This window comes from Toxorhynchites rutilus, chromosome 1, assembly GCF_029784135.1.
Source record: "Toxorhynchites rutilus septentrionalis strain SRP chromosome 1, ASM2978413v1, whole genome shotgun sequence".
Classification (NCBI taxonomy): Eukaryota; Metazoa; Arthropoda; class Insecta; order Diptera; family Culicidae; genus Toxorhynchites; species Toxorhynchites rutilus.
The window spans coordinates 50,427,736-50,443,519 of NC_073744.1; the positions used below are offsets into that span (position 1 = coordinate 50,427,736).

At 38.2% G+C, this 15,784-nt stretch overlaps 1 protein-coding gene across 1 annotated transcript; it reads left to right on the forward strand.

Annotated features, from left to right (window-relative positions):
* Window positions 1–5,482: 5,482 nt before the first annotated feature.
* On the forward strand, window positions 5,483–7,490 carry LOC129770825 (nucleoplasmin-like protein). The gene is made up of 2 exons (XM_055773928.1): window positions 5,483–5,653; window positions 6,307–7,490. Exons 1-2 carry the CDS (start codon window positions 5,632–5,634, stop codon window positions 6,807–6,809), a joined length of 525 nt encoding a protein of 174 aa, XP_055629903.1. The 5' UTR covers window positions 5,483–5,631; the 3' UTR covers window positions 6,810–7,490.
* The last annotated feature ends 8,294 nt before the right edge of the window (window positions 7,491–15,784 follow it).

Below are 15,784 nucleotides of genomic sequence, written 5' to 3' on the forward strand. Positions count from 1 at the left end.
AGTCCGCACTGCAAAAGTCTAGAACTATCCGCTAATGAAAACCGTTCACAAATTGTTGTTTTCGTTTTGGCCTTTGTCAGAGTAAATGTCGTGCCAGATGATTGCCAGATGATTTTTTTGAAAGTCTGCGACGAAAATCTCGAACGTATAAATATCTACTAGCTACCTTTGTAACCACGAGAATCGCAAAAGAAACGCAGAGAATTGACCCAATCCATAAAGAAAAGAAACACCATATCCCTGCAGTCTGCAACTGAAAATATTTGTCTAAAACAGAATAGAGTTTTCAACAATAATAAAATATCAGTAAAATTACGAGCATGTCTGCAAATTTGGCATCCTTGTGTTGATGAAAAACAAATTTCGAAATAATTCGAAGTCGATCTTTTTGCTAATTTCAAACCCGTTCGGGATCCGGAATAAGGGTGATAGCCAAAATCAAGTCTTCAAGCACCTTTATTCCGGTACACGATCGGTGATTGGATTTCACAGTCAGACATCTGTGAAACCAAAACAGAAACAAAAGTAGCTAATTTGTTATTTTTCAATATAGTGACTTTGGAAACGCTTACTCCAATTACTTATTCACATGTAATTCGGACTCATTGGCATCCAAAGATGAACCAGATTTTGCTTGGATGTGAAAATGGAATTATCCGCAGATTGTACGATGGGAAGTGAAATATGAGAGGAGCCAACTTTGCATGATTCGTACATATCGACGGAAGAATCGGTGCCGCCCATGTCATTATTCGCTCTCATCGGAAGAAGATGGAGAGCAATTGTTCGGATCCTGTCAAATCCAAACGTCCACATTTGCCCATTACAAGGTGAGCGTATTGCAAATTCCGGAGGCTCCATGCGTATAAAATATGGCATATACGTATATCGCCTCCACTTTTGCGTGTATATACCAGTTACATGCATTATATATCATCCAAATGTGTCTTGGATGTATGTATATCACTTCCAATTATGGCGTTTTGTACGATTTAATCTTCGCTGGGTCTTCCACTCTCTTACTCAAACTAAAATTCCTAATAACATACGAAATCGATTTGATCCGACAATGGTGTGTGGCACCATAAGCTATAATAACAACCTAGCCGATATCGCCTGTTATCCCTCACAGTAATATCCCACGTTTTATGCATATACTTGATGCACACACACACAAGCACGTTACCCATCTCCAGTTGTACAGCAACAAGCATCGCCCCATTTGACATAGCAACGGTACCGATTCGGCGATTCGGCTTCGCAGAGCGTGTTGAGTGATTCCTCGGTAATAGAAATCACACAAATGGTATATAAAATTGATAGAAAGTGCATATCGCGATACTAGGATGATCGTTCTACCGAAATACCTCTTAATCCATCAATTATATAGAAAATAATGTTTTGCGTTTTATACGATTTCGGATGCACATTATGCATATGATATTTTCTACTTTGATACGAATTTATATGCGATCTAGCATGTGCAAAAGTTATACGATTTAATGTTTGCTGGGGATGATCAAGATCCTCGTAAGACAATTCTCGCGTAACTTTTGAAAAGGTATTATGTAAGAAATGTAAACGAATCGAGTTAATGGATGCACACTATTAGCTTTTGACTGTATTACAAAAACAATCGTTCAAGTATCTATCCTTTTCACCTTTTAATCACCGATACAAAAAATGTCCAGCGTACAGATTTGGATTTTAAGCATTCGACAGTTACTTCAGACGCCACTTTCCTCTGATGCTTGAAATGTCCGAAGTAACAAAGCAATCAAAACAACATAAAATTGTACTTCGGTCATTTAGAGTTTTTGTTTCCTTCCGGTGTTCTTATCGCTTTTAGCGTAATTCAACGAGTGTTGATAATAATACACTGCCTTTAGCACGAAGTGAAAGTATTTGGATTGTGGTTCAGTAGTTATTTTCAAATTCTTATCATGCAACGTATTTTTTCCAATGTTCAAACGCGGTCAGTCAAATGACAAATGTACCGTTTTTCGCTTTGAGGCATCAACTTTAAACTTAAATCACGGAACAACAGTTACGATTGGTTTTCTAGAGTTATTATTGGCTGCTAGTGGTGGAAACAGTGACGAAGATCGATTCCTGTTCAAACAATTTGCGGAACAACGTCCCGGTCTTCAGCTTCGTTTTTCTCGAGTCAACGTAAATGTTACATAGGACCTTTTCAAAAGTTACGCGAGAATTCTCAGATATGCTTAGGAAGCAGAAAAAAATCCTTATTGAATTACTCCAGCCTACTCGAACACGCAACGGGCCTGCTGATCTGGAGACTAATTTGCCTTCCTAAATCACGATCAGATGTCTCGATCGGATCTTGATTTGTCAAATTCCCAATATAATATATATTTTCATGAACTTCCTCCTTGGGAGATTTTCGAGGGTCAAACAATCAAAACTTTGAGCATTTTGAGGCACCCCTAAATCATGTCCGATTGAGCTGGAACTTTGCACAGGTATTTTTTTTGGGTCAATAAATAAAATGTACATGGTCAGTTCTTTAAATTCGATGATTATATTTTCCCATACCTTCATTGCCACTCAGGTCCCAGAAGGTTGATTTAGTGTTTGGTTTGTTTGGTTGGGATGGCCTTTATCTAAGACATCGCTTTATTTAAGAAACAGATTAATACGCAAAATCGGCAAACATATTGTATATACGCTAGTTATACGATAAAATGTTTGTTGGGTTGGGTAGCATTCTCAGTCAGCTCAACATTTTGACGTAGGACTACGTCTAACCGGAAGATATAGGAGGTGAAATGGAAATCTAGCCACTGAACAAGTAGGAAAAAATGCAAGATTTGGAACGCTTATAACTCGAGCATTTCTCAATAGATCGCAAAGGTTATTGCATAAATTGATAGGACATATATCTACGCATCTATCATAACGAATAACATTTCATTTTTCTTGAGATAAATAATTGAATAATTGTGAAATATCAAGCATTGTCAAAATGCACTATGTGCCCATTTTTGATTGGTCCATTTTGTGCTCCTCAAATCGTACCGACCAAAACGGGCAACCAGAGCAGCAGCGAAATAGAATGAAGCACGATTGGAAAGGAAAAAGAAAAAAATGAACGAAACATTGGTCGCAGTCTCACACATGCGTCATTCTCGAGCCAGCCAGTCAGCTTAAAAATCCCCGCTTCGCTGCCGTAACGATCATTCTCATTCAAACCGTACACCACATCGGTTCGCATCACAACACATCAACAAACCAACCCAAGCAGCCATGTCTGGACATGGTAAAGGAGGAAAAGTGAAGGGAAAGGCAAAATCCCGCTCGAACCGTGTTGATCTGGAGTTCCCCGCAAGGGTGATCGAGTGATCGAGTTAGCTGGCAAAGCTGCTCGCGACGATAAGAAAACCCGCATTCGGAACAGAACACATTCGGTTCGGTGGACATCAAGACAACAACAGGCAGTTGCAGCGAGTGGCGAGTGGCAAACGCAATCGCAAATCGGCATCAGGTAGCAGAAGAAAAAAAGTTTGTTCTTTATACAAACTGCTTTGGTGGCAAATCCAGAACAAGGCGGCATCGAGGGCGTTCGAAATGTTTTTTTTTCAAAACCACGAGTACTAAGTTTTCTAAATTGGAACCATTCCATAAAACAAGGCGCTTTTCAGGGCCATTAAACCTTCCAAAAAAGAGTTTAGGAAATACAGTTCAATGCTTTCTAAAACTTTATCCAAAATAATAATAAAACACAAATTGATTTTTCCATAATTTGTTTGCCAGGATCTGATGAGTATGTGAATTTGGCAGTTGTTCTGAGCTTATTGATAGTTAGGGACTTTCCTGATTATACAATTTTCACCAATTCTTAAATTGTTTCCAGATTGAAAGTACAGTAATTTACAATTAGTTCGACATTTAGCTAATTGGACGCACATGTAATGCGACTTATTTAGTTGGACATTTTTGTAAACATAGAGATCCAAATTATGACCCCACATTGAAAGTCGACACTGTACCACTGTCATCGCAAATGTTCAATTACAGGTTAAAATCGCCTCCAATGCGACACTGAGTGGCGCTTCGGCACGTCGCATTGAATGTAATTTACTGTACAACATGTCACAAAGCTGGATGGGAAGAAATTTTCCAACTGTGAAAGCTGTGGCGAGTGGCAAACGCAATAGCTAAACAGGAAGGTTTAACCGAACAAGATGGGAATATCGAGTGATAACAAAAACACAATACAAAAGGTTCTTTTCAGAACCATCAACATATTCATAAAGAGTAAACAGTAAACTAATCCATTTTTCAGGTAGATAGGTAGGTATTCAAGTAGGAGAAGAAAATAAAACAATATATTTAAAATATATATTTAACAAAAGCTGTCCCCTTTGTATAGTCCTACGTCACTCCGGTTATGTCCCCGACATTACCCACCCGTCTTTTCATTCCTAAATACAGAGTACACATTCGGAACGGGCGGAAAGCTCGAAAATTTGTGTAAATCTATATGAATAAAAATGATTTGGTGTCCGTTCCTCACGATTTACCTCAAGAACGGAGCAACGGATTTAAATAGTCGGTATCAGGTTTGATGCAACTCAGTCTGCGTCTGGTTTATGTGCAAAAAAAAGTTATGAAAACCATTCGGAAAGTTGGGAAATTTGAAAGTCATTTTTTAGCAAATCTTGTATATCTATATAAATAAAAATGATGAAGTGTCCGTTCCTCACGATTTAACTCAAGAACGGAGCAACGGATTTAAATAGTTGGTATCAGGTTTGATGCAACTCAGTCTGCGTCAGGTTTATGTGCAAAAAAAAGTTATGAAAACCATTCGGAAAGTTGGGAAATTTGAAAGTCATTTTTTAGCAAATCTTGTATATCTATATAAATAAAAATGATGAAGTGTCCGTTCCTCACGATTTAACTCAACAACGTAGCAACGGATTTAAACAGTCGGTATCAGGTTTGATACAACTCAGTCAGCTTCAGGTTTGTATGTCAAAAAAGAAATTATATACCCCGAGTATACATATTGTACATCAAAATAATTTCTGTGGGAACTCGGGTGTTTGAAAATATTTAAATCAACATATCAATTGTGAGTAGGACGAAGTTCGCCGGGTCAGCTAGTGTAGAATAAGTTTCATTAAATTGTGAATATAGACTTAAATAATTTTTAAAAATATTTTTTCACGGGTCCACGAAGATTTCCTAGACCCCCTCCGTCCTTACTGTGGACATATGCGACATACTATTTGTCGAATATTTGGCTTCGGTTCAGACAGCGGAACTTTACCCTTACACGCTCATTGCAGTGGGGCACTTGTTTGCAACTAGCGAGTATCCCTCGTATCATGCTTTTATTTTTTACTGGGCTCCCGACATTTCATTCCCACCGCTTTGACAGTCTTTCTTACCGCCCGTTAATGCTACCGATGTTACCGCCTCGATGAACGCCATATATTTAGCCGTCGTCTGGCGTCTGCAACTCATCTCGTTTTATTGTTTGACAGAAAGAGGCAGAAAACGGATGTACGTTTATTCTTTTGCTGGTACTAACGTGGTGTAAAGGTGCCGTATTCCATTTGCTTTGCTGTGAAAATATTTATTATCTGCTAAATTACTTCGACAATGGCTGACGAATACTTCTATGGTGAGTAGAAACTATATTTGAAAGTTTTATTCTTGTGTTCCGTGAGCAGTGAGTGGAAAATAGCCATATTTTTTCGAAGTGGATAAAGTGAGTCGGCGTCTTCTGCTGCCATTTCGTAATGTGCGAATGGCCGCCGCATTGTAAATGTATGAATACAGAAAAAAATGTTATTTTTCCGTAGCTGATATTTTAGCGAATCTGAATATTTCCGAGTGCCTCGACTCTGCAGATAATTTCGATTAGCTATTGCGATGATCCCGCCTTTTTGAAAAAAATTCAGCTAGGTTCCATTTTGCTTTTACTTTTTTCCCTCGTCTCTGAAAAGGCATTTTGCCGGTCTCTGCCTGTCGCTAGATTTCACGCATAATGGTGCGTTTTCGGTGGCGTAGGCGCCTGCTTTTTCCTATTTTTGTTTACTTCTCTGTTTCTGCCATTTTTGTTTATGCTTACTGTACAAGAAAACTTGCGGAATATATTTATCTGCGTGGTTTTTCTATCGCCATGGGCTAGAGCTACGTTTAGGTTAGAATGTTAGGATCCTACAAGTTTTTCACATCTTGAATTAAATATATATTTAATTTGGAATCATGTCACCTTTAGTTTTATTTTTTAATGTGACAAAGTAAATCTAATGTTTTTTTTACTGTTTGCAGGAGCTACCTTGAAGGAAGGTAGCAAAACAGTGACATGGGATCCTGACAACAAAGCTGATGAATACCCACGAACACATAAGCTTATCATCAAGCAATGCATTCTCGGACATGAAGCAGCAGCTGAAGAATTTAATGTCGTACAGGTCGAAACAATGACTATCAGAGACACGTTACGCATTCCAATCGCTGTGCTTAAGGTTGGCGAAGCCCGGCAGTGCCGTCTGGATTTGGAGTTCTCTGATTCGCCAGTTACATTCACGTTGGTAGAAGGAAAGGGACCAGTACACATTCATGGACAGCATCTTCTCGGCTCTTTAGTCGAAGAGTTTGAAGATATGGAAGAGATGGAGGAGGAGGTTCCCGAGGAAGAAGATGATGATGAGGATGACGATGAGGAGGGTGGCCCACAGAAGAAGAAACAGAAGCTAACTAACAACGCCAAGGGTAAGCCAAATGCGGGGCCTGCTGGTAGTAATAACGCTAAAAATAGCAAAAAGAAATAGGCTGTCCCATTTCGGACACCATGAACGAAGCGAACTGAGTCCATTGTAAGTGAATTCGGTCGTTTTTCTAACTACCCTAAGCAACTCCCTTCAGAATACATTAAACAACATACACATCTGAAACAGCACATACAACTAATAACAAATGTAAACGAGTGAAAATGTTCACATGGACACTCGGGAGAATATTCAACTGTTCCTCTTTCATACAAAAAAAAATCAACCAGAGCGAAAAAAGTTGATCTTCTTTCGACTAAATTACAATCTAAATAACATTAAAAGATAAACTTAGATGATAAGATCACTCCAAATGCCCAAACCTAGGCTCTGTTTCTGTCGCTCGCGCCCATCTGCGGGCGTATGGTATATATACTTTAGTATAGACAAACATTTTTTTTTTTGAAAAGAAAGTATAGTTGGACATGGAATAAAGATGTTGAAATTTAATTTGCAAGTGTTTGATTCTGATCAACACATAATATTCACCCTTTTAACACGCGATCCATCAGTTAATGAAACAAATGGCATTTGTGGAAAGAAAATATCAGTCATGTCAGATCGTGTTGAGCAGCCAGATAATATTGGCAGAGTCCAGACAAAACTATTGAATGCAAAGCAGAATGAGGGCTGAAGGAGGAGGTACAACAAATGGAAGAAAATAAAAAAAATACATTAAGATGAGCAGATAGAATTATTTTTTTAGCGAAATCCTTGAATCCTATTTTTTTGTTTTATCAACACCCCCGCCCATGTAACCGTAGCTAAACCAATTCCAACGTTGTTCTGGGTGTTTCGTTGGTACATATCTTGAAACAAATGATAAACGTGGCTCCTATTGAATAGAAATGGAATCAACATAAAGCTTGAGAGTAGGGATTGTTAACCGGTTTACCGGTAATACCGAGTAATTTAACAATCAATAACCGATAATTTCGGTAATTTTTGTTTTTACACCATAAATAATATTTGTCTTTATGCCGCTTTGAAATATTGCTCGAAAATTAAAGATAAAAAAAACAACTGGCAGAGTTGCGCCGATTCTACGGCCTCCGAACTTCAGTTCTAAACCGCTGCTCGATCAGAAAACGAAACAAAAGATGAGCTTCAGCGATGATGAATTGGCAGCGATAAAGGAATTGGTTCAGGCCCTCGAACATGTTCTGGTCGGTGTTCAACAGCTATTGCGGAAGAAATGCACCCTTTATGAAACTGACGTCAGATTTCAATTTATGCTAGAACAACTATCATGACACAATTAGTGATGACTTTGACGTCTTCTAATCTATATCGGATCTCATTAACAAAGTTTCCAGAAGAGGAAAACGCCCTTCAGAGTCCAATTATGTCACGTCACATATTGCATTGGTCAAGCAGGCATTTGAAACTGTTCCTTACTTGATCAAATATTACGATGATGATATTGATTCAGTAGCTGGACAACAGGAGGAAAAAAATCCACTGGACGATGCGAAACCTGCAGAAAAATTGGGCATCAAGGAATAACTTGAACGAAGATTGCAACAATCAAAGGTATCAACGTCCAGCCCAAGCTCAACGTCTATAAACGGATTGATGAAAACCCTCGGACGAGAGTTTTCGTACAGAGGGCATCAGAGACAAATCATGACAATGGTATTCGATACTCCTCGTACTGTACGCCCAACATAATTGGACTCTGAACGGGCGTTTTTCTCTTCTGGAAACTTTGTTAATGAGATCCGATCTAGATTAGAAGACGATAAAATTAACATTCTCTGTGCCCTTAAGTATTAAGTTAACCAGCAAAAACTTGCAAATTTTTTTTTGTAAACTAATCGTTATAAATAAAAGCCGTTTCTTCAAGAAAATTGGTTAATTTTAAAGTATGTTTTTCCGGTAATTCACCGATTTTACCGATATTGAAATTTTCATTACCGAATAATCGGTTATTGAAATTTTGGCACGGTAATGCAATCCCTACTTGAGAGCAGGCATAGAAACAAGCGTTAATTTACCCTTAGAAAAATCCTCGGTCGAAAAATACATTTGGTAATGCAAAATTAGTAGAATGTACAAATTTTTTGTACATATTGTCAACAAATCCGCATCCCTACCAGAGATTAGTATATTTTACTCGATAACATTAGTAAGCTTGGATATTGTCATATCTGAAAATTGGTGAGAAAAGCGCGTATTAACCATTTTCATTGTTCCCATAAGGCAATACGGAGGTATAATAAGGATATAATTCTGATACGTGCATTTTCGGCGAGAAAATGTAGCCGATATTGGGCTTCCGAATCATTGTTCTGCTTGACATATGTGTTTATTAGTACGGTCGAAAATGACTATAGATTGGTAGTATTTACCAAAAAATTCGTTATATTTACTAATTATTTCTCTCAGTGTACATTCATAAGTTACAACCATTGGGACGTTTTTCACGACGGGATATGTAACAAAATATGGATCTCTTTTCTTATAACGCATGGAGAATTTTGACATTCAAAAATCCATGCTTTTTCGGTCCACGTGGTATATGTACCTTATTTACAATTTCCTGGCTATATCATCCATTGGGTTATACACTCGACAAAAAATATAATAAAAAGACAGTACGTTTTTTGGTGATTTTTGAAGCGCCGCATCTTTTTGAAAAATTAACACATGGAGATGGGATATACATAATTTTGAAGCTTCAACTTTTGGCAACAAGTTTTGGAACATCTTACGAACATATTTTTACCTGGGTGCGTTTACAGGGTGTCGACTACCTGGAAAACCCTTGAAGATCAAGGAACATCAGGGAAGAAATTTAAAGAGTATGATAAAATTTACTTATGAAAGTTATGTGTATCGTAAAAGAAATACTTACTTTCTGCCATTCTGAACCTAGATGCATTGGTGGTCTCACTGCGTTAAGCTTCTCTCTGAATTCCTCCAACTTTTCCTACACCGGGATTATATTAGAACTGCCTCCACAAAAACCTCGATCAATGTCTACATTCGCTTCCATTGTTTCAAGGAGCCGTTCAAACTGGTGGTGTTTTGGTTTTTTTTCTTCCACCACTGATTTTCAGCCACTGAAATATGCGCTGGAAGTAAATTCTGCATTGTAAGTTATAACATGATTAATATAAATATAAATAAAGCTGGATTGAACACTCACCTTGTATAGACTATTTTGGCAGCACCGTAAAACAAATGCTGATCAAAACAAACGAACATGTGTTGCAAATTGCATATATTGAAGCGTTTCCGAAATGTTTCCCAAAGGGATGCAACCAAAAAAAAAATAATTCTCTGAAGATATGCAACAAGTGAACCAAACAACTCGAAAAGTTCTGACACTTCCATCGATAGTTATCACTCGCTCGGTGCTATCGAATTGCTCGATTTCTATAATAGTAAAATAGAGCTAACGAACAAAATTTTTATCGCCTCCATTTCTATAATAGGGCCCTATGTTTATGTAAAGTATTTCGGGATAATGAAACAATCAGTAACTGTGTTTTGGAATCGGTGCCAGGTGTCTTGGCCAGATTCCAGACCAGAAAAATTGCATTGAGACCATTTCGAATTCTGCATGAATCTTTTCACTGTTGTTCGAGCATTTTCAAGCACTTTCGATGCTTGATCAAAGAAAATCCATCCTTGATGGCCTGCGTTGCTCTTTCAAGCTCCTCCTTCTTCCAACGTTGTCTGCCCATCCTCTATTTGTAATTCAGCGGCATCTGGAATCAATTAGACCAAAAAAATGCCTCAAACCTATAGGACCAATTCACCCCACAGAAACGTGTCCATGTTACCCCACACAACATGCCAAAAACATGAAATGAATCAAATTGTTCCTCTTCTGTAAGCGAACAGAACTTTACTGCACACTACACGGAAAGTTTGTTTAATCAGCGGGAAAAACCTTAAAATCACGATTGGAAAATTCACATTTTTTGATAATCAAAATGCTTGCTGTGTTCATGCTACCGTTTCCTTCCACCTGTCGAATTTTACCAAAGTTTTTTTTACGTTAGGTACATACGGTTCAACAATAATAGAAGATGACATTATAAAAAATCCAAGTTGAGTTGTACTTTTTGAGACAAAAGGGTGGTCCAACTCACCCCGTGTTACCCTACCTGAATCGTTTTATTTGCTAGATCCAGCCATTCAGTTGGGTACAGGTATCTAGAGTAAAGGGTACTAAACTATTTTGACATTCAAATTTTCCAATCTCCACGGATGTTTTTGTCTGCTACCTGGTATACATGAAAAAAGGAAAGAGATACGCTTCCAAAAAGACGAGATACTGATTGTATCCAAAACCACGTTATTACAATTTCTTGTGGAATGTGAAATGTTACCTGAAATGACATGATTCATTTTTATATGTCTAACGGAAGACTACCTGTACAGGTAGTTGCGAACTTGTGTCGTTTGAGAATGTATGTAAATCGTCTACACTTCTTTTAACCCACGGCTTTTGCTTCAATGAGGACGAAAACCAACGCTAATCACGATTCGTGCAGTCTATCAGCCCTATTATGTATTCCGACAGATGTCCATTTCGTTCAAAACCGTTATTTCTCATTCCCTATTTCGAACGTTTTGTCCATTTAATGTTCCAAGAGAAACAGATCGAACGAAATGCAAAAACAACTCAAACGGAATACAGAATGGAATTTTATCAAGTTGTTCGAAATATTTCGAATCGCGTTTCTCCGTTAGGAAATTTTGTTGATCTCTCACATCGAACACTGTTGTTCTCGATTTCTGTTGGAGGATGTAATCATATGGAAAATTTTCATATTTCACATTAGCGTTTACTACAGATTTTGAAAATCTGTTAGTATTTTGTTTATTTCAACAATGAAACCCACACAAATTAGGTTAGAATTCCTTTCTTTCCAATTCCATACCTAGTGTTCGTGTTGATTATAGTTTTTACGAATGTAATATTTTATATATAGTTCGATTATTTTGCAGGCTCAGTTGCCATACAAATTAAACACAAATTTCTGCATATCTCGAGAACTAATCAAGCAAATGGAGCCATACTTGGTCTCCGCTGAGAGGAGGAGAAGGATGCCATAAAAATACAATACATATTTCAACCAACCATATTCCAATCGAACATGACAATTGAAAATTTTCGGAAAACTGATGGAAAATGGAAAAATTGAATTTCCACATGTTCTACTATAACAACGTAATAAGCGTTGTCAATTTGATGTTTGCGCTAACGAAATTAATCTTTGTTCTAAAGTAGAAATGGATTTCAGTTGAAAAAAAAGGACTCCGTTCTAAATGAAAATATGTTGGTAAGCGCAAAGCTCGAGGAAGGAATAGTCCGATTTGAGTTGTCTTTATTTTACTATATTTTATGTATCGAACATGCATTCCATGTAACGGAGAAGCATGTTACTTGCAAATGATTGAAGAACCTTGAACAAAAATTGTTTCTAAAAATAATTTTATATTACAATGGCTAGTTTTGGTAGAGGTACTGGGAAAATCTAGTGTTATAAACGGTCAAACGATAATCAATCCATGAAGAGCTCTGCGATTATACCTACGAACATTCGCTTAGTAAGAAAACGTGAACGTTTGAAAGCATTCATATCAATAAATCATTTTTGGGCGGTACGAATTTCGCCTGGTCAGCTAGTAAGCTATATATTGAATCTACTTGTTATCTGTAGTACACGGTCAGCTGTTATTTGGAGAAACAGATCAAGGAAGCCCAGAACCGACCTCCAAAAGGTGATCCTAAACCTATCCCCGGTTTTTACTTCGTAATTAATTAACACATCACTCTGGCACTTGCCAATAATGGGTCACACAAGTCTGGCTCATCGGGCTTTGATTTGCTATCAGGAACTTTTGGTTAACTCTATGTATGCATCTGTGTGTACATTTGCGCGTACCTGTGCAAGGGTGTTTATGTTCGCGTGTTGACGTTGACTTTTAATTTGATTGCACTTTTATGTGCACTTTCTTTGTCTAATTCGTCGCTCTAAGGCTACCCAGAATAACATTATCTTCCTCTCGCTCAAATCCTCTCTGCTTACTTTATTTATTCTTTTCTTTTCCCATTCTTCGTGCACCCATTGATATATGCTAACACTATCATTCGCTATCCCGATCGTTTTTATCGGATTCCATGCCATTTCCGGACATTTAGAGCTGTTTTTATCGAACCGGAAGTCACCATCTTCGATTCTAAAATGGCATCGGAATACGATATTCGACTTCCGCCGGTAAGACCCATATCGTATGGGTTTTCCATATTTTTTTTGTCATTTAATACTATTATCAGCAAACCGGAAGTCGGAACAAGATTATATTCTATATTCTGAAATCTATGTTCATGTTTTGAAACGGAGCTGTAATTACTTTAATTAATCATTAATGTTCAACAGTCCGAAACAGCAAAGAGTCATGTGTTGTTACGTCACAAAAGTGTTTGATTGACAACAAGCCAATTTAACTATTAAATATTTTCCAAGCGGTGATTCTTGTAGGATTTTTTTTCAATTTACCTATACCATCGTTTTATCTTGTGTGATTTATACATGGAAACACGAAAAAGGTGTTTGTGTTGCCACGTCACGCTGGAATGAATCATATACTTTTCGTGGCGTGACAACAACTTCTTGGGTAGTTCATACTCCTCTATTTGTGGATCGATCACCATCAAATTTTGTGGTTTGTTGACCCTCATTCTTTGCTAAGAGTTACCCATGTATAAAAATGTTTGAATTTTGAACAACAGGCTGACACGGATCAATAAGGAAATTGATATCCAAAACCATTCTTGTTTTATTTAAAAAAAACTTTTGTAGTGCTCTTACTGAAAAACCCGATATCAGTGTCTGTTTCGTGCATATCTTTGCTTACACGTTTAGGAAATTCTTGCTTCATTTTCGCAATTGGATTGGCTCACTCCAGATAATTAAATATCTTTCAGCCTCTTTCGGTGTACCGATTGAGTGTTTTTCGTGAAATATCGTCACAAATTAGAATAAAATATGGACCTCGTTGGACAGTATATTGTTGTTGAACTTTTGAAAAGGCCGTTTGGAACTGTGGAAAAGAGATAACTTTTTGCGAAATAGATATTCCGCGTCCAAAATTGAAAATGGTAAAAACTTCCTGTGTTAGAAACGGTCAAATAGTTACACGTAACTTTAATACTACACCTTACGACGCGATGTGGCCATGTGGTTCAGAAACAAGAGTAGAGCTATTTTGTTGACTCTGATTGCTGTTTCAGAACCCTCCAGTGAGTGGTACAGAGTAACAGTTCGGCTGAAAAGTTTCACAGTAACAAGTAACACAGTAAAACTATTTTTTTTTGCAAATTCAATTTTATTATTCAACATAATTGCCTTCGAGGGCGATACAGCGATTATAGCGATCTTGCAACTTGATACCATTTTTATAGTGCTCTTTCGGTTTTTCCTCAAAATAGGCCTCAGTTTCGGTAATCTCTTCATCATCTGTCTCAAATTTCTTGCCCGTGTGCATTCTCTTCAGGTCTGCGAACAGAAATAGTCGCTGGGGGAAAATCCGGAGAATATGGTGGATGCGAAAGCAATTCGAAGCCCAATTCATGCAATGCAATTCAGAATGAGTTGGTGGCCGTGTTGATGATCTGAGATAAACGGCAGTGTTGCGTTTAGCATGACGTTATGCATCAGAGATTCTTTCTTTCTTTCTTTGTTTTTAAGAGGCTTTAAACTTTGCAGTTCATTCGCCTCTAATCAGAGATTCGAAAACCTTCCCCAAACAACTGAGAATCGAAATCGCACGATAGTTGACGACATTGTACAAACTGTCAGATTAGTGAACTGAAATCATAGAAGCGTAAACTCGGGAACAGTCTTCAGAAAACATGCGCTGCGTTGCGCTCGAGCTCAATTTTCATCAGTTAAAATTGGGGGCACACACATCGGTGTAAGGATACGGTGCAGAAAGGATGTTCGAACTTTAAAGCGAACGGTGTTGAAAACAAAACATTTTAACTTTGTTTCGGTGCGCGTTGATTCGTCCGGGCGCAGGTGTGCGCAAGGAGTGAGAGTTCAACTGGGTGCAAAACAAAAAGTTGCACATCCGCACCGCGTTGCTTTCCGAAGACTACTCGGAAAGCATCTCTGTTCAATTGAGCTGTTAAATATCAAAGCATCGTCAAAGTAACCGCCACCGATGCCGCGCAGTTTTTAACTAACAAAGGCGGCAGAGCATCCACCCCGGCTCTTTTCGAAGCATCCAGTTTAACCAGTGCACCGAGTACTTCTTCGTTGGAAAAGCTGAAGATTGGAAGGTGGATATTATGAGTTGGTACGTTATTGAAACATCCCGGGCGAGGTACAGGTGAAGTAGAACAAAACACACTTTGGAAGAGGACGGAAAAAAGATTGGCGGCTTCGTCAGCTATACTGGCTGTGGAATCATTGTAGACAACATTGATTAGCACGAGGTTGGTAGTTCTTTGTTCTTTAAAGTACCTCCAGAACATCGTTGTATGATGATTCTATTTGACGCAACCAGTCTCTATTTACATCTGATCTGAGAGCAAAAAATCGTTTACGTGCTTTCCTCAGTCGGTTACGCAAGTTGCGCAGCTCAGCTGTCCATCAAGGTTTCCTGCTAACGCTGCTTAAGTTACGACGACGGCGAGGAACATTTGAGCGAATAATTTCGTTAAGTTTGTCGTAGAACAGAAGAAAATTTGCGTAAACAGACTGTTTGTCAAGAAAATGCTGCCAGTCGATGGACGAAAACGCGGCGATCAGCGAATCAAAATTGCATCGCCTGAAGTCCATGTCGTTTCCATTCGAAGCAAAGAAAATTTGGTAGCAAGTGTCCGAACTTTGTAAGTCCCCGAGCAGGATGAACGGAGGGAGATGTGCGTCAATGGGCAGAAGTGATAGTGGTGGCTGAAATACTTCATTGATATCCGGAGAACTCGTGAAAACTAAATCCAGAAGCCTGTT

Bases quoted from the DNA above. Each gene is read 5' to 3' on its own strand.
- LOC129770825 (XM_055773928.1), top strand. From the start codon at position 5,632: ATGGCTGACGAATACTTCTATG. The intron at 5,654-6,306 runs GTGAGTAGAAAC...TACTGTTTGCAG, and splicing joins GGCTGACGAATACTTCTATG to GAGCTACCTTGAAGGAAGGT.